The following is a 26,892-nucleotide window of genomic DNA, read 5'->3' as shown; positions in this document are numbered from 1 at the left end:
CCTACTGATTTGGCACCTAGGTTCAAGTTAGTCTTAGGAAAATGATGATGGCAGTTAATGTCTTCAAAAACCTTGGCGATCTCTGTTCAAGAAGTCATACAACTTAGATCCCCTCTGAACTCCTGAGCCACAGTGCTCTGAGAGCAAGGTGACACTAGTAAGAAGCATGAGTTTCAGACAGACACAGTTCTGGTTGCCTCTCAAAGGAGAGACGGACACAGAACGGTCACTGGCTAAATGCTACCAGTTGTGGAGGAGAAAAAAAAAAGCTGGCCTGTTTCAGCTTGTGGAACCCGTCCTAGTTCTTTCCCTCGAATTCCACAAATTACAAATACAAAAACAGGAGCTGACATTACTTCGTGGAGTTTTCTATTCCTTCTCCAGTAAAGCTACCTACGAATCTCATTCAGGTGGACCATGCGTTTTCTAGTACTGGAGGTGCTGCTGGTCCTGGCCATGGAAGAAGGGGATATAAAGAGAGAGTATGAACACGACAAGACCTAGAGAGGAATGCTGAGGGGAAAACATTCTTGCAGTTCTTCAGTGTTGATGGATGACTGTCAGCGTCAGGAACCAGGGGAAAGTCCTAGAAATTAAGGACTACGCCTAGCAATAGGAAACCTTATGAAGCAGACTACAATATGAGTCTGGTAAGGAGACATTAACCAAAACTAAGGGAAAGAAAACAACAAAGAGAGAGACTGTGAAGTAGCTGCAAGAGTGGCCATCTCAAAAGGGGAAAATATTTTTAAATGAGGTATGTAAGAAAAATGTGTGACAGAAAATGCCAAATAAAACAGCCAGTCACATCCTGGGTGTGAAAGATGAAAAGTCTGACAAGAATGCAAAGGCCAGAGTTTTAAAATAATACTTTGCTTACAGGCTTAAAAGAGAATTTAAAGGGTGGTATTATAAACACAGTATTTTCTTACTCCAATATAGGGAATCATCACCACGGATAAAGAAGACAATTTCCCAAAGACACAATGTCCTGTCTGTGAGTTCTCTGTTGACACATTAAGCAGAATAACTCAAGTCAGAATTTCTCCTAGAGAAATTATGGTAAATGCTCTCGGAAGATGACGTGTTATTAGTAACTAACATAAACAAGTCTCCTTTTCAGTGGGCTCACAATGAAAGGCAGAAAGGGACAGTTGCTGGGGACATGTAGGCAGCACCTAAAAGCCCAGAAGAAGGGCTCTTTCTCCTTGTTGTCCAGTGGGAGATGCCTGCAACTCCTCCTTCAGGAAGTGAGACATATACCAGAGCTGCCACTGCACATCTGACAGTTTTGACTTTGGCATCTTACTGACTGACTTACTAGAAATGGACAGAATGATATTAAATGTTCTCTTTCAAGGGTAAAATAACCAGGGAGGAGACTGACATAAAAGTACCACCAGCCCAAAGTTCCATGATGGTTTCCCGGTGTGAAACCGGGTATCAAGACACAAACAACATACTGTTCATCAAGGAGCTGAGAGGCACACGTCTGAGGGAACCTGGGCCTGGCTTTGGGTGGTGCAGGTTGAACAGGTCAGAGGATATAACATGAGGGCGAAGGCCGGCCATCACAGGGAGAAGACACAGTAGTACTTCACAGGACTCACCCCAGCACAACACCTAATTCCTTCACGTGGACTCGTGTATGTCCCCGAAGATACTCAGACAGCATTTTGCTTTTAAGATACATCTCCTGCAGTCTGTCCTCAAGATGCATGATGCACTGTGGAGTCAACAGCATTCACAATGAGGGCTGGAACTCAAGTGTACAGCTATAATCTCACACCTTTTCAAATATACTTTAAAAAAAACTACAAGCCCCATAACTAATAGGTATATAAACAGGTTTTTGTTCTAGTGTTTTTTTTCAAAAAAGCATTTCCACATAGTTGATTGATATTCTATAAGTACTAGAATTTCCTTAAATAACTTCCTAATAAAATATTAAGAATTCCTTATTGTTGTAATTTTTATGGCTAAATAATTCCTTAGAATGTGAATTTGCCATTAATTACTGAACCACACAGCAATTTGTATTTTTCTTGTAAGGCATTTTTGTGAAGAACATCTTCACTATTGTTTTCTTCCTGTGTTTCTGATTATTTGGGCCCAATACATTCCCAGAAGTAGAACAACTGGAACAAGGTCATTTCAAACTTTGTATTTTGCTTTTGAGAGTGTCTTTAACTAGGTCTTCTTAATGACAAATAATAAAAGGCAATTATTTTCAGGACATCTTTACCCTTGGAACTGTGTCCAGCTTCAGTTTTTAGAGAATACCAACCATCTGTGTCTTTCACCAGAGGCAAGTACTTTTGTACTTGGCAGGCATGGCCACACCAGCACCTTCAGTGAGACACCTGATGGCTCTGGCAAGGGCAATTCCATCATACATACTTTTCTTCTAGACCATTAGGCCTGTTATTTTCAAGGTAAAAAGATTAACAGATGCATTTGAAAATGTTGATCTTGACCATCTGGGCTGATCAGTGGCATGGAAAAAGTATCTGTTAGAGATTTGATCTTGTCAGCCTCTCATTGGCTCACAACCTTAGATGCATTGTGTATGGTAGATGAAACACACTGCTAAGTGGCTAAGTGATATCAAAGCAGGGAGATTCCATCAGTTCTCATGGAAATGTTTCCCCCAGTGAACAGAGTGAAGTGGCCTCCAGTTAACTTGTGGAGTGGAAATACAAAGGTTTCTGTAAGACTGTTCCAAAATATAAAAAAGACCATTCATATTATATTAAATCTTTGGGTTTTTGTGTATGTGTGTGTGCTATGTGGTGTGTGTGCTGGAGATTGAACCCAGGGATTCTCTGCCACTGAGCCACATCCTCAGCCCCTTTTATTTTTTGAGACAGGGTCTAAGTTGCTAAGGCTGGCTTACAACTTGTGATCCTCCTACTTCAATCTCCCCATGTAGCTGGGATTCTAGGCAGGTGCACTGGGTCTGATAAACATCCTTTGTTTTAAAACAGCTAATTTACCATGTTTTCACAGACTGCATGAAAAGTATATGATGCAACGTGGAAATAAAGAGAACTCTTTATGAAATCAAATGAAATCAAAACATTTAGAAAGTTTTTCAAAAAGACTTAACTTATGATGGTTTTAAAAAATTCCTCCTCTTTTATGGGATTTTACTTTGGAGATGTATTTCTTGAATTTCAAACTTCTAAAATTTTAAATAGCTATTTTATCCGTCGGTACTAAAGGGCCTAATCATTTATGTTTCATTAAAACAATATATAGAAAATTTTAAACTACAGATGAAATTTTCTTTGACATTGGTTTATCAGGTTAAATAAATCATTCTTATTATTACAAGTTTAAATATTCTATCCAAATGAAGTAAAAAAAATCAGCTATAATAATGTGTTGCTTTAATAAGCAAAATGTTGTATGTAACAAGAACTATGTATTACAGATGTTTGGCAAATACTTATAAGAATAAAAACCTGAATTCTAATATGTCCTCTTTGCCCATAAAAATGGAGACATCATCCTCTAAGTCAGCACAACCCAACCTGCTTGTAGAAGAAAACCTGCCTACAAATGTAGAACAGAAAGTAAGGTCATAATAACCCATAAATACTTCTCATATTACCCTAAGACAGACATCCTGCAAGAGTATGCTTTAATTTAAATCCCAAATAAAGATTTTAGTAAAAATGTATTTCAGTTTTTACTGTTCCATGAAGTTAATTAATACTGTTCCAGAAAACTAATTATTAATTGATAAGCCAATAATATCGATTCAGTGAGGGTTTATAACATTTAACTCTATTCCAAATGCTTTACATGAATTGCCTGATTTACATAAACATGAGATAGGTTCTATTATTTCTCTAGATTTTCAGATAAGGAAACTGAGGCTTTGAGAGATCACAAAGTAAGTAGTAGAACTTGAATTTGACTCTAGCCTGGGCACTGGCCACTGGCCACTAATGTATGCATGCTGGCTTTTTAAAAATTTTATTTTTCCGTTGTTGAATGTACTTTTATTTTTTATTTATTTATATGTGGTGCTGAGGATATTGAACCCAGTGCCTCACATATGCTAGGCAAGTGCTCTGCCACTAGGCCACAACCCCAGCCCCTACATGCTGGCTTTTAACCTGGTGTTTTGAAAGCATTATCCTATCCCTAATTTTCAGAAGATTCTCCCAGCACAGTTGTAGTCTCTCCATTTTACAAATGAGAAAGCTGAGATTCAGAGACATTCAGGATTGTGACTGGCACACAGTAATCAATAGCAAAGCTGGGACCTTAATCCATTTATGTCTTTTTGCTATGCCATGCTGCCAGTTTTGATGACAATCATTATTTCAGAACACCTCTTCAAAGCCATTAAAAATCCTGACCATTTCTGAGGACTATGGTGCCACAGATTTGACTTTAAGAATCCAGGAAAGTGATCAATTCATTGGCAAATAGTATATTTAATGAATATTCATCTTCCTACATTGTTGTTACATAGCTCTGAGTCATTTCCCAAGGCCAGAAAGGAGCCAGAGGTTTTGGTTCCGAACTATGCTGCAGAGAGCAGCCTGCACAGAAGGAAGGAAAGAGCAGAGTAAGCACGCTGCTCCAGTGAAGTGTCTTCCAGAGGACAGCTCACCCAGACTTTTCTTAGATGCCCTTCAGCTTCTCTCCTCCTTCTGAAACATTTCTCCCTCCCTTACTAAATATATTTCCTCTTCTAATCTCTACATATATCACGCGCACACATGCACTGAAAGGTAAATACTAATTCCAGTCACTAGGGGTGAACTGCTGACAATTCGTGAGGAATTCTTAGGCTTTGTTGTTCATATTTAAAATAATGTTATGAAAGTGATCTTCAAGTCCCATTTGAAAAGGAACAACTGATACCATCTTACATGTATACAGTACTTCAAAATTTAAGTGTTTCCACAAACCCTGGTCTATTTTACCCTTAATACTTCTGTGAGGATGGCTGCTTAGCAATGAGTTCTCCAAGGAGGATTTCAGATTCCTTTTATGCTGGATCCCTCCCTAATACCTTCTTTACTTTGCCATACACCTTATTAAAAAGATGTCAGTGCCACTCTCTGTTGTTTCATGGAAGGGCTAGAATTACTGAAATCCATCCTGTTTGCTGGTTTTATGTTGCATGTCCCATTTTAATTCATGCTAACCTCTGATTTTATTAAAAACAATATCCAGATTTCTGCTTTCATAATCAAAATGTGGCTGAAAGTATTTTTAGCTAACTTTCTCTGATGATATGAGATCACATACTTACAAAATCAGCAGGGATGTGAAGCTTGTAAAGCTGTAAGATAGACTGAAGTAAACTGGACACCTGACTAGAGACCAAGACATCCTGGCCCAGCTTCATGTTATCCATCACTTTCCTCTGACTTGTGGCCACCTGGACACTCCACTTGTCTGTGTCTGCGATGATACAGACAGCTTCAGCTATTGGCTCATCGAGCACTGGATGCTGAAAGAGAAACACAGTAGGTCAGCTTTTTATATCTCTTCCAAGCGACACTCAAAATGCCCAGAGTGTTTTTCTTTAGCATTAGACTAACTTCCAATTTTGAAGTTGTTTAGCAACAACTAATTACGGGAGCTACAGAAATTTAGGGTTTGATAGGGACTCAAACAGCAGTGACACTAAATCATTTAAAATTAATTAGATAAAAAGTTAGTCATGCTTTTTATTTAATCATGTTTTTTTTTCTATCAACCAAGAGGTATATTGTAACTGTTAAATTTTCATAGAGAAGCACAAGGTATGTGCCCTCCCACAATCCAATATATTAAAAATTAATTTCTTTTTGAGACTGCATTCTCCTTTTAAGTAGTGAAAATCAGACTGAAGTATAGAATTCCATTGCCATTTTCCAATAACAAGGTTAGTTAGGGTACCTTAATATTCTCTTAAAGTTACAGCTTTATTCATTAAGTAAAATTTATTTAGTAACTATGTATGCTATATGTATCAATCATCTAACAAACAACTAAAATCAGACTGAAGCCTGAATTATTTATCCAGGTGAGTATAAAAGGCCAAAGTTGGGCTACTGATAAACATGCTTAAAATGTGAAATTTTCTAGAACAACTGCCATGGGGTGACACGAAGCAGGCAAGGAAAAGGGCCTTAACTACATCTAATCTCCCTAAACTGATCAAAGAGGAACTGCTTTGCCACCAGCACCTCCTGGCATGCACATGTAGCACGCTGTGCGTGTGCAAATCCACATCCCAACAGGATGGCACTGCTAGGCTCCAACTAAGAGAGAGAGGAAGAAGGGGTGAGGCTACGAACAGCAACAGACATGCTGACAGACAAACCTCACAGCCAAGGCGTGTGAGCACATTTTTCTAACCCTTCGTTTCCCAAAGGAAAACCAGTGCTGTCTTTCTTCTGTCATTTAATCCATTCTATCACCCTGTGCTGACCACTGGTTACTTTTGGCTGTGGAGCGTAACTTCTCCCCCGTAAATTCATTCTGATTCCCCTCTGAAGAATGACCTTATTTGGATAAGCCCTGGTAAGTCTGTAATCCAGGCCTCACCCTCCCCTTTATCAAGCTGTGGTCAGTCACAGGACCCAAGCTACGTCAATGAGATGCTCCTACCCTGGAGTGGGGCACCACCACATTCTTGCCCAGACAGCAATCAGTACAAATACCTTCACGTAGTTCATGGTTCTTTGCCTCGTCAGAGTTGCTTTGTTTTCCGTCTATTCCAGGCCTAGTTCTTTGCTCTGCCCCTTACATCAATTCTATGAGTTCCTAATATTCTTCCAATAAATTCCATTCTGCTTAAGTAAATAAGAGTTGTTGGTTTCTGCTGATTACAACAGAGAACCCATACAGACACACAACCTTGGTTGGTTTCTAAGACTTAAGCAAGTTGTGGTACTGCTGCAAACAGAAACCTAAGATGCAGTCATCCTGTGATGCAGGAGATGTGGCTACCAAGTCCTGAACTCTTTTATTATAGGGGAAGCAGATTAAGTTTGTATTTCTTCTCAAATTGGGGAAAGAGAAATGGTGGGATATTCTTTAGTTTTGGAGTCTGGGTCTGGGGACTGAAGAAAACAGGAGGGGAGGTTGGATAGCACCCTGATGCTGAATGTGAACCACATGAGTCTCACTTTCCTTCCTGTACACAGTAAGATAAAGGGAGAGAAATATTAGCTTCATTAAAGAAAGTTACTTAGTAAAATTCCTCTTTTTAATGTCAAAACTCTTCCCAAAGGGCTTTGACTAAATATCACAAGAAAAGTAAATAAACAAAAAAAGCGCACACTATATGTTTGCCCTTTAAAAAAATTCTCCTCCAAACCATTATTGTTTCAGATTAATCAGATCCTCTGATGATTGAGTTTTAAATGAACATATGAGGGAAAGATTGACATTAAAATGTCATTCTGGGTTTGGGGTATAGCTCAGTGGCGGAGTGTGTGCTTAGCATGCATGAGACCCTGGGTGCAACCCCCATCACTGAAAAAAAAGAAATAAGTCATTTCCACTCAAAACACTTGTTTAATTGATGAACTTGGCAAACCGTATTGATGCTCATATACATTGACTTGCTTTTCTCTTCCAAGTTAGAGAATCAATTTTCAAATGTTACCTGCCCACAGGTTTGTCAAATTCTCTCATAGTAACATATCTCTTCTTTCTCCATCACCTGAGACTTCCACAAGTGCTGCCCTATCACCATGCTCCACCCACCACCCTGTAGACTGCTGCCAGTCTCCACACCACCCACAGAAACGTGACCAGGCAACTCAGAAACTGCTAACAGGCTTCAGGATAAAAGGTCACTGGAGAACAGGAATGAGTGGAGAGAAACGAGGGTGGATGGCCGGCCTCCACCAGAGCAAGGAGGTAGCAGCCATGAGAAGTTACAGATGATCACTTATTCAGCTCTACCTTGTCAATATCTCACTTAACCCAAACTACTTTCCTGTAAAGAGTTCTCAAGAAAGATAAACAAAATGCTTTGTTTTCCAGATCTTTTATAAGACTTTTCTTGGCTATCGTAGCTTATTGAAACAACACAATTAGCTTAGCTAATCTGAAGCTTTTCAGGATTTGTGGATCCATTTCCTGGGAATGTTAAATGCTTGGGACATTCTGATTTCAAGATTCTTGGTTACATTGGAGTACACGCCCTGTTTCACATATGCTGACTTTGACCTAACTTAATCCAGGAAAAAGAAAAGCCTACGCAGTGTGGAGATCAGAAGAGCAGAGCTTCTGATAATTCCACAAGGGACAATGATGAAGGCAAGGACTCTAATCAGATAGGAGCAGGCTAGAATGCCACTTTGCTCTCTTGCTAGTTGTGGAACCTTAGCAACTTACAGTTTCTACATCTGCAAGATGAAACAGTACTTAGTTCAGAGTTTCTGGTTTATTTATTTATTTTTTTTTGAGAGAGAATTTTAATATTTATTTCTTAGTTTTCGGTGGACACAACATCTTTGTTTGTATGTGGTGCTGAGGATCGAACCCGGGCCGCATGCACGCCAGGCGAGCGCGCTACCGCTTGAGCCACATCCCCAGCCCAAGTTTCTGGTTTAATTCACAAAAGTTTTCTGTGGGAAAAAATGCTGTGAAAGATGTAGCAAAGTGCCTAACACACTAGGGACTTGAACATCTGTTTTCTTTCTACATCACCCTTGCCTCTACTGACCTTGTGCCCTAAAACCTCATACTCAAAGCTCGTCAACAGTGAGACTGGACAACACTGCCCAAGTTTATGACCCTTACTTAAACCCTCAATCTCCTAAAATACCACATTATCATTTCCCTCACTGACCCAAAAACCTATGCTAGCAACACATCACCCACACTGTTAAGTTAAAGGTGCTCTTTTTCCACACGTAAAGCTCTTCATAGTCTGGGCCTATGCTACCCACAATATTTACCTCTTAAGAAGACCCACTTTCTCCAGGTCATCAGGACCACCACCTCCTTCTCGCTCCTCAGGTTGTGGCCAGAATATCTTCCCTGATACTTTCTCAGTGTGACATTCCTCCAAGGCCTTGGTTTCAGGCCCATCCTTGCCCATGAAGCCTTCCCTCACTCTTCCTTTGACCTCCAAGAGCCTGAACTTTCTACATCATTCACTTTGGCATTTGATCACACACAGTCTTAACTTTTTCTCAATTTCACATCTCTGTCTACTCAGTGACTTTATAAGTTGCCCAAAGAGAGAAATCACATTTATCTTTTTTCTGTAGTATTTCCTGAAATGAGTGTAACAAAGTGCTGTGCATGTGCAAAACATTAATACATCCTAGCTGTGCTGAGCAATTTCTGGATTTAACCCAGTTCCTATTAAATCTTCTGTACAATTATTAATTTCTTTCCTATGTACCACATTTAAATGACTAGCATTTCATGTGATAGATAATCTTTTAATTTGACGGAGGGTAAGAAAATGCCATTCTTACATATATGCTTCCTCCAAGTACTTATCACTTCACAATGCCATTTTCTCCTATGCGGTGGAGAGTCGTCCTGGCTTTATGAATGGGAATACTGAGGCCCCAAAATTAGGTGATTAGGCTTCTCAGTGTGTCAGAAATATAATTGAGGGCCAAGTGCAGTGGCCCCAGCAGCTTAGGAGGCTGAGGCAGGAGGACTGTGAGTTTGAAGCCAGCCTCAGCAAAAAAGTGAGGTACTAAGCAACTCAGTGAGACCCTGTCTCTAAATAAAAATACAAAATAGGGTTGGGGATGTAGCTCAGGGGTCGAGTGCTCCTGAGTTCAATCCCTGATACCCCTCCCTAAACAACTCCCCATATATGTATATATATGTATATACACACACACACACACTCACACACACACACACAAACACATGAAAATCAAGGGACTCACAAAGTATTTCCAACTTTTAATTCAAGGAGTTTGCAAAACCCTTTGCTACAAAAATCCCAGGACCTCACCAGAGTGGAAATTCCTTGGATTACTTCAAGAAGTATGAAAGATGTTCTCAACTTATTATCAACAGGAGAAAACACGGCTACTGCTATTAATATTAGTCTTGTGTAATAATTTTATTAAGCACCTTGCTAAGAAATTTTACTCTCCCATCTTAATGCTGCTTGTGTTGCCTAAAATATACTGTAAACTGACTCTATAATCCTCAAAGATATCTCAGCCCACATGTGTATTAGGGATAGCAGGAGAGCAGAGATCTCTATTCAACCAGTTCAAAAGTCTGCACAGATCATAATAGTACAAAATCCACCCACTGGCCCCCATACTGGGAAAACCAGGGTGCTTTACCACTGAGCTACATCCCCCTTTTTACTTGCTGTTTTGAAAATAAAACAGGGTCTTGCCAAGTTGCAGAGATTGGCCTCGAATTTGAAACCCTCTTGCCTCAGCCTCCTAAGAAACTGGGATTACAGGTGTGTGCCACCATGCCTAGCCAACAATACAGATTTAACCATCAGGGATGAGCCTCTGGGAAGCTTCTTTACAACACAAAGGGAACAGGTGCCTTATGATATCTGTAACTTGAAATGATTTCCTATATCTTTGATTTTTCTTTGAGATATTTTGTATAATAAAACACAAGATTCCTTATGTGGATTTTTAAATCCATTTTATATAGCTCTGGTGAATTTTATGACTTTACTATACAGTACTAGAATTAAGAGATGCTATGTGACCAAACACCTTTCTGCAATGATTCTCATCATTAGACTCTAGCACCATGATCTATTAATAATAGTCTTGTGTAATAGCTGAGAGAGGCCTTTGGTTACTCATGCAGAGAAAATGGGATGGTGCACACAGTGAAGGTCCCTTCCCAGCACTCACTCTTAGATGAATGTCCTCAGATCCCCTGTTTTCTTCTGCCTCCTTAGGGTAGAAACCTACTGATATAACCATATCCCTCATGATCTTGGCATTAAAAATTTAACTGTGCAAGAAAAGTCTTCAGTCCACCCACCTAACTTCTTGATGGCCAAGGGCGGCATAAAAGGACTGAGGATGTATGTAGATCACTGAGTTCTTACATATATAAACAAAAAACACCTCCAGTCTTATATCTATCCAGAGGGAAACAACCATTATCACCATTCTTAAACATTACCCTCCAGTAATATGAAGTAATCTAAGAAGTTTTCTTTTTTTAATATTTATTTTTTAGATGTAGTTGGACACAGTACCTTTATTTCACTTATATATTTTTATGTGGTGCTGAGGATCGAACCCAGGGTCTTACATGTGCAAGGTGAGTGCTCTACTGCTGAGCCACAACCCCAGCCCTAGGAAGTTTTCTTTCACAAAATATTGAATATTCAGACATTCCTGATATGGTTTACTAAGACAGGGCCAGGCATAACCTCCTGTTGGTGACCAAGCCAGCAAGTGAGTAGGCTGAGAAGATACCCATCAACCCCTGCTCCCCACCAGAGGGATCTTTGGTTCCTTGATGGCCATATTGTCCCCTGCACTCACAGCCACCCACGCCCAGCCTGGGGAGTCTCTACCACCCTGCACACTCTTCAGTACCCTGTGCTTCCCATGGCTACACACCAGTCCATAGTGCTTTGCACCTCCTGCTTATTTATTTGTATTTCTTGTGAGATTTCAAACTCCTTGAGGATGGGGGTAGGGGAAGTGGGGCTGCGTCTTCTCACCTCTGTCTGCTTATCTCTTTATCTTTGACATGCAGTCTCAAAAGTGTGGATTTGTTTTTATTTACCCTCTTTGGGAGGCAGTGTGCTTCTTTAATCTGAAGAATCCCCGTCATTCTTTGAATACTGTTTTCCCTATTCTCTTCTGAATATGCTATCAAATCTTTTCATTCCAGATTCCATGTCTCTTACTTGCTTTTTCACATTTTTCATGTCTTTTTGTCTCAGAGCTGCTTTCAAAAAGGTGGCCTGATGTTCAGCCTCCATTTCACAAATACTTTAATTGTATTTTACCTGCTCTGTCCTTTAACCAACCCCCAGAGTTTCGATTTCAATGACTGTTTTTCAATACCAGAAGTTGTTTTTAGTTCTTATACCACTCTAAATAATCATTTGTCACATTATCCCCCCCCCCGCCCCCGTGCCCTTTTCAATGTTCCAGTTGCTTCCTTCCATCAGAGTAAACACTTTAAGCACAGCTACAGAATGGTTACTACAGTTGGAGAGCACTGTCTCTCCACCTGTGTCTGCTTGCTCGCCCTCACCATGGCTGTGGGTTTCCTCATCCGAGGTTTGTATTTTCTTAACATGGGTCCATCTTGTTGGAGTTCTTTGTTGTGTTTTCTTGTATGTATCTCATGAGCTTGAGTCAAGTGTCTGAAGCAGCGTGCTTCCGTTAGCCAGAGTCCTAGTGGCTCTCTGCTCCTGGTGTTCATGTTTATTTCTTGGGTAGGCTCTCGAGTCACTCAGGTAGAACAGAGCTGGACCACAGTCCCACAAACCGCACAGGCCTTGGTCTTGATTTCTCATAGGTGGCCATATTCCCACCCATGTTTCCACCTGTTTCTTTGCTGTTTTGCTGCTTATGTCTGGTGTTTTCTAGTCCCCTTTTCACGGAAAAAGCACTCCGGGTAAAGGGCTCAGTTCTAGGTTCTGAGTCTTATGTGCATGGGTAACCAGACTGCTTACCCAAGGTGAATCTCATAACCACAGCACCCAATTCCTAGGACCTGTGTCCAGGATAAGATCCAAGAGGTTTTGATTTCTACTAGTCTGAGACAAAAGGATTTCCAGTTTTTCATATGCACAGATATCATAACACAGGATATGGATGTTAACATTTTAGCTCTTGCTCTACTGTTCTGAAGGGGAGACATGCCGCAGTCTGGCTGGGCACAAAATCACGAGCCACTCAAGCAGGAACAAACTTTATTTCCAAAACTCCCGCGAAAATGCCTCGCACGCGGCCTTCTCCCAGGACACTCTACACCAACAGGAAATCCCTCCTCCGGAATCCCTCCTACCGCACTTCCCCAACCAATGGGAACTCTCCGGGAGAGCTCCAAAGTAGCAGGCCCAGGCGGACAGCAGGGGTCTAATCTCCAATTGAATGCACATCTTAACATAATCATTATCATCTCAATGGCTTGCTGGCATCACCTTTCAACCAAAAATGCCATGCGTCATTCCTACTTGGCTATGGCTCTCAGCTGAGACAGGTCACCTACAGCCATTTAGTACAACATGTGGCTAGAATCCTCTTGCCTCAGACCTTTAGTAAACACAGTGCCTAGCACATGAATGGTGCTTAGTATTTTTCAAGAACTAAATCTCTGAGGTGAGACTCTCTTACTTTTCCCCAAAAGCCATCTCTAGGCTCCACACCCGTGACTAGTGAACTGAGTTAGCTGGACTACCCGGGATGCCACCATCAGACTTCCAGTGCACCACACAGACTTGCAGCATTTGAAAATGCCAGGAAGGGTTAACAATTACATGATCTTATCACACCTCCATCAGAATTTTTTCTCTTGGAACTAAGCTCAATGTCAGTCACTGAAGGCTGAAGAATTGTAAGAAGGCAAAGAAGACAAAGAGGAAAATCAACCATTGTGGACTATGGAACATTGCTAAGGGATCCTGGTAGATATACAAGGTGGAAGACTCTGGGGAGCACTAAGATGTCATGAAGATTTGGGGGCAAAGGGAATGAGGGGGAGGCCCCAAGGTAAGGTGAGATGATCTTGGAGGGGTACAAATGCCTGGCCTCTGTGTGCCTATGCCCATGACTGGCTCCCAAATTCATCCTATAGCCTTGAAGATCAGTGTGCAGCTCTTAATGGGCTTAACTGTCAGGGTGAGGTTGTGGAGAGGTGCTCAAGGTCAAAAAGGGTCACCAGAATAAAGTTATGTGAGGATGTGGCAGCCTCAAAATAAAAGAGTGTTGCTAGCTGCTGGCACAGAATGGCACAGATGTTCCAGTATCTTGAGGGTAGTGAAAAAAATTAGGAAAACATCAAAATTAGACATGTGTCTAATTCTGACACAATATAAGAGACAAGTAGTCTGAGAGACCTAAAATAAGCATTTATTTTTCTTTAGGTAAAGAAAACAAACACAAAGAGCCACAGGCATCATGTCTAAACACGTTACTCTTCCCTTTATTTTATTTATTATTATTTTTTAAACTTGGTGGGGCCCAGTCACATGGGTTCCATCTACTCACATTTTTATTTTTTATTTTTGTAGTTGTAGATTGACAGCATGCCTTTATTTTATTTTGTATGCAGTGTCAAGGATCAAACCCAGTGCCTCATTCTGCCACTGAGCCCCAGCCTCAGCCCTTTTATTTTTTAAAAGAAAGACCATATGCCATTGTTTTTTACTTCAGAAGAAAGAGGCATGCTACCTAATGAAGTTTTACCTGTACTAACAAATACACACTCCACTAAACACGGAATAGTCAACTAATATTAGTGAGTACTTTCAATGTGACGGTACAGATGAGGTACTGGGCGTGGGTATGAAGGAAGTGAGTAAGTCTGTTTTCTGCTTCAAGGTACCTACAGCCCTCTTGGCAGAAATAAGACTTCTGACCCAGTATACATGTTTGTACAAAGTGAATGTACAATATGTATGTACGTCTGAACATATATGCACATATACTCACACACAGCTCTCACTAAACAATAACCCTGCCTATCTGTGATGATTTCAGTTCTACTCTACATTATTCTAAAAAACTGGTCATGAAAACCCAGTTATAGGCTAAAACATGTACTTTAATAAACCCTCCAAAGGCAGCTCCTAGCCCCAGGTAGCGCTGCATTCAGGTCTATAGACTAGAAGACAGTGGTACAGGCCCAAGGCATTGGCATACTCATTATCCAACCCAGGGATATGAAAGCAACAAGGGTATTCTAAACAGCCGGCTTGTCCTACATAGCCGTTTCCTCTGCAACCTATTGATTCTAAGGTTGTTACTGACCGGAGGCACATGTTAACTGTGTTGCTTAAAGCAGTGATTAACTGTTTGATGGGACTTGCTGTTGTTTTGTAGTCTTACTGGTGATATCCTGCATGGATTAATTAGGTATTCATGAGCATACATCACAGCCATGCTTTTAGCAAAGCTCCTTATCTGTGCTACCAATTCCTGCATGGTTATTTCTGGAGTCAATCTGTTGCTATTCTTAAAATTAAATGGAAGAAGCTACTATATCCAACTGTTATTTCATTTTATAGATTATTCTGTAAAATGCCTGAAGCTCTGGAGCATCATTTTTAAAAAGTTATAATGTGATGTTAATTTTGGTCTTAATGACCCTGCCCAGCAGAGTTCCCTATGACATCACAGGTAAATGGAAGGAGATGCTTCAGCACTGAGTGAAAGTCTGTGGTTCCATCTACTCACCTCTGACAGGAGCTTTCTGGAAAGGACAAGGATGTTGACTGGTCAGGATAGCTTTGAGTGCATCTGCATATAACCCTCTCGGACAGTACTTTCATTTTTACTAAAATAATGCTTGTCATTTTGCTCTTCATATTAGAAACATGTTGTATTGCTTTATCACTTACAAAGCACTTGCACATGTATTATCTTAATAGATAACATTTACTGGGCATTTAGTCACGTACCAGGCACTATCCTAAACATCTGATGTGAATTATCTTGCAGAATCTCTAACCAAACCTGTGACATCAGTCGTGACCATTTTAAAGATTAGAAAACCAAAGAAACTTGCTTAAAAGGCCGCAAAGCCATCAAGAGGTAAGCTACCATTCAAACTAAGGTCTGTCTTCAAAAGTCACTCTTAACCACTGGACTATATTCCATCTGATCCTCTAAACACATTCTGAGACTTAGCAATGCAAATGATTTACCTAAGGTTAATGAATGAGTGGTAATACCAAGCCCTTGATGCCAAGCTGGTGCTCTTCCACTACCCTCAGTGCCCAGTGGTTTAGAAAAACCCCAATGTTCCCCAAGTCTGCAGAATTCACAAGCCCACAGGATGCAGGAGGGGAAAAAGAGAAAAAAAATGATTGACTTGAGGGTCATAGGTACAGTGTGCTAGTGGCTTATCCCCCTGCCTCCCCGATTTTTCAAGTCAAAGGAAAACAGGAAAGAATGCATATTTAGATGTGGCAGGGGAAAAAAAAGAAACAATATTACTTTGAACTAATTTAAGGCAGCTGTATAACCTATACATTAGGAGCACAGAAAGAGTTCAAATGACAGAAAAGAGGCAGTACACGGGCTAAACAAGAACACGTGTTTAAATATTTGAAGAACATCTAAATCTTAACATGTGAAAAGCAATGAAAAATGAAAATAATGAAGTAAAGTTAATCTTTCTTTCTTTTGTAAGAGACTTGGATAATGGAAAGAACAAAAAGAAAGTTCTAGTATTGGACACTCTAGAAAGAAATTCCTTAAGCTCTGGAGAAGAAACTCCAAATGTATCCACATTTATGTACGACAGATTTTACATCCAAGTCATGCACTGGTCTCAAAAACAGATCAATAACCTAAGTCAATTGCCTTTAAACAGTTATTAAAAATCCTTCTCTAAAAAGAATTATGAATACCAAAGCCTGGTATTGGCATGAACACTGAAAATTATTTATGTCCAAAAGACAGGTTTTGAAAACAAGCAATAATAAGGCTCTTTATTCTAATCTTCTCGTCCTCAGTGAGCTTATTCCTTTCAGCTCGACTTGTTCTTGAGTCTTCTTTCTCTGGCAACATCTCATGAAACTAAATAACTAGTATACTGTGCCTTACAGAGCAGTAAGTTTATTATTTAAAAAGTACTTCTAATTTATTTTCAACAAACATTTGTAAATTCAAGTTGAAAGTAAAGCAAAAACAAAATACAAAAACTAAGCCCGCCACAGACCAGACTGCCAGTCTGAGAGGCAGTCTAAAGAGAACACTACTTCAAAACATAAAACTCATTATGATCAACGTGTCAAGTGAAATTAGAAATCCACTAATGCTAATTGAATATATTATGAACGTATTAAACTTGTGAAGATACTTTTATGAGCCCTTCACCATTTCCTATTAACACCCATGCATGGCTGCACTTTGGATGTACCCACAATCTGACAATGATATAGGCAACTGTGCATAATAACTATTTCTCTCAGGGTGACTGCAGAGTTTAAAGAAATGAGAAATGCTACAGTGTGAAAACACTACTTCTAAAAAGAGAAGATGAAATAGGAAAAGCTTTAAGAAGAATGATAGGGCAAATATGGTTATGTTTGTTTTTTTTTTTCCAAATCTAAGACTGATGGTCACCAATGAAAATCTGATATTCAGAAATTGTAATTTGCCAGTCTATAGAAAATATTTTAAAATTTCATGAATGGTTTTACAGTAAGTTAAGGAGGGATATCAATCCAATAGATTACATTTCCTTCTTGGTTAATGAATTAGTCTAGGGAATTTGGGCAAAATTCCCCAGTTTGGTAAGATGTCACAGAAGATGATCCCAATAGCTCACATGCAATCTCCTGGTGCCTCTGTCAAAAGCAGAACATAGGCTGGGCGTTGTGGTACATGTCTGTAATCCCAACAGCTCAGAGGCATATCTCAAGTTTAAAGCCAGCCTCAGCAACTTAGGAAGGCCTTTAGCAACTTAGTGAGATCCTGTCGCACAATGAAAAATAAAAAAGGGCTGGGACGTCACTCAATGGTTGAGTGCCCCTGGGTTCAATTCCCAGTACCCACTCCCGCCCAACCAAAAAAAGAAAAAGGAGTCAAAAGCAGAATACAGGGCTTTGTAGAAGAAAGGTCCAATGAGCAACACCAACGTTCTCAGGAATCAAACTGCAGAGCAGAAGGAAAATACAGGTTTTGCAAATATGGATACAAACACATAAGATGCTGGCAGAAAAGGAAATGAGGTCCTCTATTCCCCTGACACCTTAATGTTCCAGAGAGCTACTAAACACACAAGTGCAGTCTATAAAATTGCCTGGTATCACACAGCATTTAGGACAACTCAGATAATGCCATGTGCTGAGGGCATGCTTTTATATTAGGGTCATTGATGTACGGACTTCTGAAATGATAAGTGAGTATGCTAACTATGGAAAAGGAATGATGATCTTATTTAAGGAGACAAAATCAATTTCATAGCTTCATCCCAGGAATATCCTGGTAAGGGATGGTTCTGACCACAAAGGAGGGTGGAATTAGGAATGTTTGGGTGCACATGTACACTGGGAGGGCCTTCCCCAGCTTACACCCGCCCTGCCCTCAACTCTTTACCTCCTAGGAGTCTGGAGGACATCTGCTTCCCTACTGAGCTTTTCTTCCCACTTCATACAAATATCCTCAGCCTATTTAGCCTGTCTGATGTGTGTTTAGCCTTTACAGGGGATATGCCCAAGGCCAAAGATAATATGCCATGCCTTCAGTTCCACCTTGCAAAAAGAAAACTTGTTGGATAGGGGGCTAGCTAACATGCCAACTTTAAATTTTCTTAATGTAATGAAGACTTTCCCTTATTGCACAAGATACAATATGCTTCTAATGCAAAACATCTATTTTTGCACATCTGCCCAATAGCAGCTCAATTAAAAACAGGCCCATCAGATTGACACAGTTTTCTTAACTGCTCAGTTCCTGTCACGCTGCAGATAGCAGAAAAGCACTTAACGGAAGCCACAAGGCAATTTTCCAGAAAGACTTGTTAATCTTTATACAGTCATCCTCACGCAACCATCAAAGTGAACTTAATGACAAATCAGTTAAAATAAATTACTTTTAAGAACTTGTAAGGATCGAATAAAAAGCAAACCATATGTGACATCTCCTCAGTCTTCCCTGGGAGGGTGTATAATTGTCACCATCTGTGCTATTTATTCTCTTTGCCTGGCCTCCCCACCCCCTTTGCCCTTCTCTGTCCTATTCTAGGCCCCAGGAGGCTGACCTCTATGGACCATAGCACCGTATCTGCATCAGCTATGCCTTTGCTCTCTAGCCTCCAGCTGGGCTCAGCCAATAGGAGGATGAGAGGATGGGAGGGGAGACTGCAGCCAGCAGCCCCTCTCCCAGGCTTCAGCTCTCCACAGCTCTGCTGTCACGATCCCTCCCTTTACTTCTTCTGGCCCAGGTGTGCTTATAGCGTGTCTCTGGGTGCTTCGCCAGCCCTTGTGGGTTCCCGTAACCCTGGTCACATCTCTAAAAACAATCCCTTAATTGAAGGCTCTTTATTCTAAACACCTGTTGCTGGCCACAGCCTCGGCCAACACCTTTTTAGTGGCCAGTGGCTCCACAAGCTGGGGTCACTTACATGCACTGTGTGGATAAGATCAGCCACCAGGCACTGCTTCAGCTTCTCATCACTGCTGGTCCCATGAAGCACCAGATCAGGCATGTATGAGGGGCAGTAACCCGCCAGGAGAGAGCGGCCAAAGTTTCTTACATTTGGGTTGCTGATGCTTTGAGACCTAAAACAATATTTGGCACATTAAAACACAGAGTTAAAAACTCGGGTACTTTCTTCTTTGCATTCCAATCAGAACAAAAATCTCAATGACACAAGTAAATAAAACAGATTCAGGGTGGTTGACTTTTTACCAATCCTCCCGTAAGTTGATCATTGGCATAAGAAACGAAGGAGAGTGAAACTAATAAAAGGGAATTTTCTTTAAAAATGGAAGCCTGGAAAAAAAAAACAAAGTATTTCCACAACCGGTTAAGATTTTGCTCTTGGACCTCATATGTTCCACCAGACGTCTGTCAAAATAGTGAAAGAGGAGGTCTGGGAGGGAGGGGGGCTCTTGCCAAGAGTCTGGCTTTAGGAATTTGACCTATCTGCACAGGGTGGTACTCACAGCAGTGTGGAAGAACAGAAGAAATCTCTAATTACTGCTTTCAGTCATCACAGACCAAATAATCAACCTGACGGAGTGTTAAGGAAGAGGTGTTGTTTCCCAACCACCTCACGCTGCTCTGAGCAGCAGGAGAGGAGGTCCACAGCAAGTGTGATCCACCACCTCTGAGTCAAGGCATCTGCTGCCAGCCATCTACCTTCCATGTGACCACAGAAAATTAGATTCCCTGTTCCGCACACCACCTCCCTTACCTTTCCCCAAATGTCAGAAGAGCTGCAGAGACAACCCCTGGTACTCCCTTAGAGAGATGTACCACCCTGAGCTAGTGAGCCTCCTTGGAGGAGGAGCAGGTTGGAAAACTTTTTATTTTTATTTTTTACAGTTGTAGATGGACAGCGTGCCTTTATTTGTTTAGTTTTTTATGCGGTGCTAAGGATAGAACCCAGTGCCTCACACATGCTAGGCAAGCACTCTGCCATTGAGCTACAGCCCCAGCCCAGGTTGGAAAACTTTTGTATTGATTTATTTGGTAACAATTCTATATTTTGAGAGAAAAAGAAAAGTACCATGTGTAAAGTAGCCCACAGTAGCCACCATGATCACACTGTCAGGCCAGGAACACACTAGATCCCAGTCCCCTCTGCTTCCCAGCCTGCCAGCATTACCTTGGCAGAGGCAGCTCCACTTCTAAGGTCCCTTCAGTCCTGTCACCACTGTGATTTAGATCCAATGTGGCTGAAGCACATGCTTCATCGTCACTGTCTCCAAGAGCGCTATCGGAGCTTTCGTTTCTGGGAATGTCTCCTTCGATCCTGAAGTCAGCCTTCCTATCGGCATCCCCACAGGGGACATCTGCAGCAACCAAGAAGCCAGAGACCTGCTGGACACACCTGTCGGGGGCAGGTTCTAATGAAGGTCCTTCCACATCTTTCAAATACAAACCTCTAGTTGTCTCCAGTGTTCTCCTTCCAGTTCCCGCCGCACTGTCAGTGGGAACAGCTTGGCTGAGCTGCCCAGCATCTGCTGCCACGTCAGGTCTGATACCTCTGTCCTCAGCAAAACCTCTGTCAGATTCACCTTCCTCTCCGTCAGAAGATCGATTCTGAGGACAGCAGACATTCTTTTGAAAGCCAGGCTTGAAGGAGCACCTAGAAACCTGCTGGCTCTCAGCCATGTCAGCAGCCACACTGGACTCGGCTGAGATACCGGCCACTTCTGGGTATTGTCCACAGGCCTTCAGCCGCTCCTCCATTTTTTTGGTGCGGCTTTCAAAGTCAGACTCTGGAGATAGGGAGCTTCCAATTTGGAAAGTGACCTTTTCTACTGGAGAGTTCTCTCGGGAATGTCTGTCAGGACAAGGGCAAGGCCAGGCTTCTTCTTAGTTATCTCCTCTTTCAGCTCCTCGTTGGCAGCTGGCCGGCTGATCTTCTTTTCTGCCCCTGGAATGGCACACCTGGGAAACCTCGAAGGGACATCATATGGTGCCTCTTTTTCACTTCCTTCATCCCCACAAAGGGGAATGAGGTTTCCAAGAACTGTCTAATTCTGGCTCTTGGAACCCCATGCTATGAGCCTCAGATCCCTGGTCTGGCCTCTTCTTTCCTTCTTTGTCAGGTCTGGGATCCAGGTCTCTAATGTCAGTGCCCTCTGGAGTCCCAGCTAACCCTGTGGGCCCAGGGCTCCTTCTCTCAGTCATTGCTGTTGGTAGGATGGGGGGTACCAGAGCAGGCTCATTTCTCACTGTCACTACCACATACTCGGACTCCTCCACCTCTCCTTTCTCCAAGGCTGTTACAATCTTGCTCCCATTTATAACTTGGTCACCTTCACTGTGATTCCCACTCCAGGTCAGCTGGTTCTCTTGCAGCTCAGAGCAACGGAGAAAGTAGGTCAGGGCATAAAGAATGCGCTGGACCAAATCCTTCTGCTTCCCTACCACCACGGTGCGAGTCAGTCTTACTGGAGAGCCTATAGCTCCATAAAGGTCACCTAGAGAGTCAAGATGGACATCAAGACAAAGTTCTCTTGGGTTATCATGCATCAATATATCAGTCTTGACAAGAGCAGAACAGATGACTAAGATTGCCAACCTAGAATTACTTCCTCAGATAAACCTGATATCTAATTTCTAGAAATGACCATGTTTTCGTTTTCCTCCAGAATGAAGAGGCAGCCTGGAAAGGCCTGGCCAGGCCACAGCCACTACCTTTGGTGCCTGGCAGTGGTGGTGCTATGCTCATGAGGCCTGCTGGCCAGCAAGCTGGCCCAAGGAGGGAAAGACCAGTGCTCTCAATATGCAACCAGACCAAACACAACACTGACTGACTGACTGGACTGGCACTGTTCATTATATCTGCCATAACCAACCTGGAGTCAGAAACCATTAAAAAATAACCAGAACACTGGAAGAAATCAAAACCAGAAAAGATACTAAGTTAAAAAAAAAAGTTGCTATATGGTAAACATTTACAAATAAAAATCTGGGAAGTTTTTATTTTCTAGTATATGCCCTTATAAATACCTTCAGATGAGTATATATCTGAGGTATATATGTGCCAAAGAGAGGCAGGAGGGTATTTATAAAAACATATATTAGAAAAAACTACTTAAAGTTAACAGATTAAGGCTGAAGAAAAAGTTATGAGGCCAGGCGCAGTGGCACACACCTGTAATCCCAGCAGCTCAGGTGGTGGAGACAGGAGGATCGTGAGTTCAAAGTCAGCCTCAGCAAAAGTGAGGCACTAAGCAACTCAATGAGACCCTGTCTCTAATAAAATACAAAATAGGGCTGGGGATGTGGCTTAGTGGTCGAGTGCCCCCGAGTTCATTCCCCAGTACCAAAAAAGGAAGAAAAAGAAAAAAAGTTATGAGAAGCCATCAAAAGTGCTTCTCCCTGGGGAACCACAAGGAAGTACATCTTTTAGAGAGTATTCCCTAGTGTATGGCTCCTCAGAAGACTTAAAGAACATGACAGGAATAATAAAAAAACATCCTCTCTATAAAAAGACTAGATTGTAAGCTAATAGAGCTTTTGCTACTCACTGAGGAATCATCCTAAAAATGAAAAGAGTGATTCAGGGACTGTAGTGTGATGCTCAGGCTTTTGTTTGAGAAAATCTCACAGACCAAGAGCTCATTCTGTTACTCTCCTCTGACTGTATGTGCCCATAGTATAGTCACTTCAGAAATTTATGGGACATTTCTGTTAAATCATCCTCAATGTAATTAAGGAGTAATTAATTAATACTTTCAAAATCTGGTATAACAAACCACACGAGAAAGGCTGCTCAGAATGACAGTATTATTTTTTAACAATCCATTTAACTTTTAGTATTGTGAGTTTTAATGACCAAGGAATAAGTAGTAAAAAATTTAAAAAAGGAAGTTATTAAAATTTATAATAAAGTATATAAAGTAATGAGAGCAATGAATGTTATTACTTTAGGGAGAAATTTCATAAAATAATGCATCATTAAAATAATAGACCCATAAAAATCAAAGATTTATTGGCTCCTGACTAGAAGGCAATTTTTGAGTCCTGAACTAATGAAGCTACTAATTTTAGAGAAGACTGCTTTGTTTTCATGAGGATGATTTTTTAAAATGAAGAAGTTACACAATAAGGTGAATATACTTAACACTATCAAACTGTCTACTCAGACAGTTAAGATGATAAACTGTATGTTACTTGTTTTTACCTTAATGAAAATTTAAGGAAAAAGACAGAAATCAGAAGCAAAGCAGAAGAAAAAAGAAAGAATTAAGAGGCAGAGAGAAGGCAGTGACAGCGAGTGGAGGAAGAGAGAAAACTACAGAAGAGAAAGGTGAGAAGGGAAGGAAGGCAAAGAGGGGAAAGGAGAGAGGTGCAGTAAGTTGGTGAGAAACGAACCACAGGGCTTTAGAGTACAGCCAAAAGCCAGGGGTCAAAACACGGGGAAAAGAAAGCACCCAGGAGACAGGGAGAGGAAAAGAAAACAGGTCTAGAGGGAAACAATGACATGAATAGAAACTAGAAGCAGAGGGCAGAAAATATCAGGGCAGGGAGCCACAAGAACACAGGAGCCCGGTAAAGACAGAGGAACAAACAAAGGCTGGTGGATACGTGAGCATGTGAGGGAGGAGACTGGAGCCAGGTGTGCTGATGGGACACCACTGTGCTCACCTGTCTGCTTGGAGCCCCTGCAAAGGGCTCCCACCCCTGCAGCATCTCTGTATCACTAACTCAAGATATCTTTTAATTTCTCTTGTGAACCTGGCTTATTTAAATGTGGTTACTCAACTTCTGACCAGGTGGTGATTTTCTTTTTTCTTTTAGCTAATTTAAAGTCTAATTTTACTGCTTTCTGAAAAATGTAACTTTAGGTAGAAAAATGAAAAAGCAATTCAAACATTCCCCCCACCCCGCCAAATAAATGAAACATCTTTTAAGAAGAAAAGCTGCATTCTGTTTCCACAAACCCTTGACATTGATTAAGTCCAAAGGAGGCAGACAGGAGACTCTTTCATCCGTGTCACCATAGAGTGGCTTTCAAACTTTGTGTCCTCATGCCAACAAAGAAGCACATTTTACAGAGCAGCCTCATATGCCCTCTGCAACTCACATTATACAAAAATTATACCTCTAAGATGCCTTTCAACCCACTAAATTGCTTCTGCAGCCCACTAGTGGGTAGTGATCCTCACTGTGGACAAGCCCTTTCAAGAGGGGCCGTGTGAGGTAGAGACACAGATCACTAAGCTCCTGAGAGTGAAAACAAGGGGCTGCACCTTCTGTCTTCAACCCTCCCTGGCCGGGAAGCACTGAGAAGCCATACAGAATGGTGAGCACCTTGGTACTAACTGTCCTGGCGAGCTCTGAGTCAAGTCTTTGAAATGATTCCAGACAGAATCTTTTCTACTTAAACCACCATTCACACTTGGCTCTCCAAAGCTAGCACGTCCTCTCTTGCACCAGGGCCTTGTCTCCTCCTCACACTACTCTAATCAATAGCCAGACCCCTATGGATTGTTTAGGGGAAGGAAGAATTGAAGACCTTTAATAACACATGATCTGCAATGAAAAATGACAAATGTGAACCCACAGGAAGGGATCTTGCCTTGTTATGCTGAAAACAGGGAATTAATGGCTCCCAATTAGTTCAGCTGCAAATGAGAAGCATGCCTAATTATAAATACATTTATCTAATTAAATGCAAACTGCTTAATTAGCATTGTTTTAAAATTGGTGACCCGGAAGCTTGAGATACTATATTTCCTTAATATTCAGCCCCCTTTCTTTCACCATTTAATACTACATTTTTAAAAGGCTACTGTTCCATAACAAGTACACCCTTCTACCCTCCCAAGGAAGAACTGTATGAGCCAGGCTGAGCCAGGCACATTCTGAGGTCTTCCTGGGCTTAATTTGGGTTATTTGCATCAAGTATTAAAGTACTGTATTAAAATGGCTTAAATATACACAGATTCTTTAATCTGTTTAGAATACATCTATTAACACTCCTCTCCCCATCATGAGACTTACATATTCCTTCTTACACATCTCATGACCAAGGGCACAAGGACAAGAAGATATTTTTATTGCTCTAAAATAAGGACAATAGGGGTGGGGTTGTAGCTCAGTGGTAGAATGCTTGCCTAGCAAATGTGAGACACTGGGTTCAATCCTTAGCAAGCAAGCAAGCAAGCAATAAATAAATAAATAAATAAATGTATGTATGTATGTATGTATTGTGTCCAACTACAACTGAAAAATACTTTTTTTTTTTAAAAGAACAATAGTAATAGGGTAGGAGTGTACACATGAATTAATGTGTAAAAAGTACTTAAAAGAGTGCTTGGCTCATTGCTTCAGCTTTTGATATTGTTATTTAAACATGCTGTTTTCTAAGACTGGAGTGCTCTTCCCTAGTTTTTTTTTTTTTTTCCTTCCCCTTCTTCTTTCCGGAAAATTCCATTTTAACATTTCCTGAAGTACAGCCTTCCCTGAAAATCCCCCTCATACTCTTTCTCTCAAGGTACCCCGCAATATAAATTTGCAGTAGCAACATAACAACGGTGCTTTATACAGCCATTCTAATCCCCACAGCAACCGGGAAGTAAGTCCCATCACCACCCCACTTGATAATCTGACAGATGCAAAAGTAAGCGTGAGGCTCGGGTGTGGCTTGGTGGTGAAGTGCTTGCCTGGCAAATGAGGAGAGGAGGGGAAGAAGGGGAAGAGAAAAAAGAGGAAGAAGAGGAGGAGGAGGAGAGGAAGAGGTAGGGGAAGGGGAGGAAAGGAAGAAGAGAAGAAGAAGAAACAACAGGCACAGAGAAACTAAGTGACTTGCCAGTGGAGGCTGAGACCCAGCAGTAGGCTGCTGGCCCCCAAGTTCCTCACCTCCCACTGTACTGTCTCCTGCATCCCTTTGTATACCCTTATTAAAGCCATAAGCAGGATGCTCTTTAGTCATGTGAATATGGATCTGCTTTGTCTGTGAGACAGCCAGCTCCCAGAGGTATTCCATTCCCCCTCCCATGCGCGCCACAGGTCTGGTATAGAGCGTGTGAGGCTCTAGAGGATGCCTCTTCTCCACAGGAGCCCAAATATGCAAACCCTATTCTCACAAACCCCAAACTCTACAACCACCCACCAACCATGGTATAGAATCCTATGCCATGCCTCAGGACAAGTTTGAGAAAGTCAATACCACCTCTAATTTCTACTTATGCTATAACTGACAAGATTATAGCATGCCTCTACTTTCCTCTTTGTCTTATTCTTTTCCCACCTGAGCCACCCTCTAGCGCAGTGGTTGTCAAACAAGGTTTGTTTAGCTGCCCCTCTCCTAGGAACATCTGACAGTGTCTTAAGACATTTTTTTAATTGTTACAACTTTGGGTTCTACTGGTATCTATAAAACAGAGTTCAGGGGTGCTGTTAAACATCCCACAATGCCTAAGATGCTCTCTTCCTACCCCCACACAACTCCACTAATAAAGAATTATCTGGCCTAAAGTGTCAACAGTGCTGAGGTTAAGAAATCGTGTGCTAGAGTGAACAGGCACTGTGAAATGGAGAATGGCTGCCCATATTCCTTTAAAAGAACAAAGCT

The 26,892-nt window shown here is 41.3% G+C and overlaps 1 protein-coding gene across 1 annotated transcript in view; it reads right to left on the bottom strand.

Moving 5' to 3' along the window:
- Nucleotides 1–26,892, bottom strand: part of Fnip2 (folliculin interacting protein 2) — a 79,525-nt gene that overhangs the window by 3,885 nt on the left and 48,748 nt on the right. The window contains 6 exon segments of the mRNA XM_015484526.2: nucleotides 1,611–1,726; nucleotides 5,279–5,479; nucleotides 19,255–19,411; nucleotides 20,464–21,166; nucleotides 21,169–21,314; nucleotides 21,316–21,787. Coding sequence (XP_015340012.1) covers nucleotides 1,611–1,726; nucleotides 5,279–5,479; nucleotides 19,255–19,411; nucleotides 20,464–21,166; nucleotides 21,169–21,314; nucleotides 21,316–21,787 — 1,795 coding nt within the window.

Source organism: Marmota marmota, unplaced genomic scaffold (assembly GCF_001458135.2).
Source record: "Marmota marmota marmota unplaced genomic scaffold, marMar, whole genome shotgun sequence".
Taxonomy (NCBI): Eukaryota; Metazoa; Chordata; class Mammalia; order Rodentia; family Sciuridae; genus Marmota; species Marmota marmota.
This window is presented reverse-complemented; position numbering and strand designations above follow the sequence as displayed.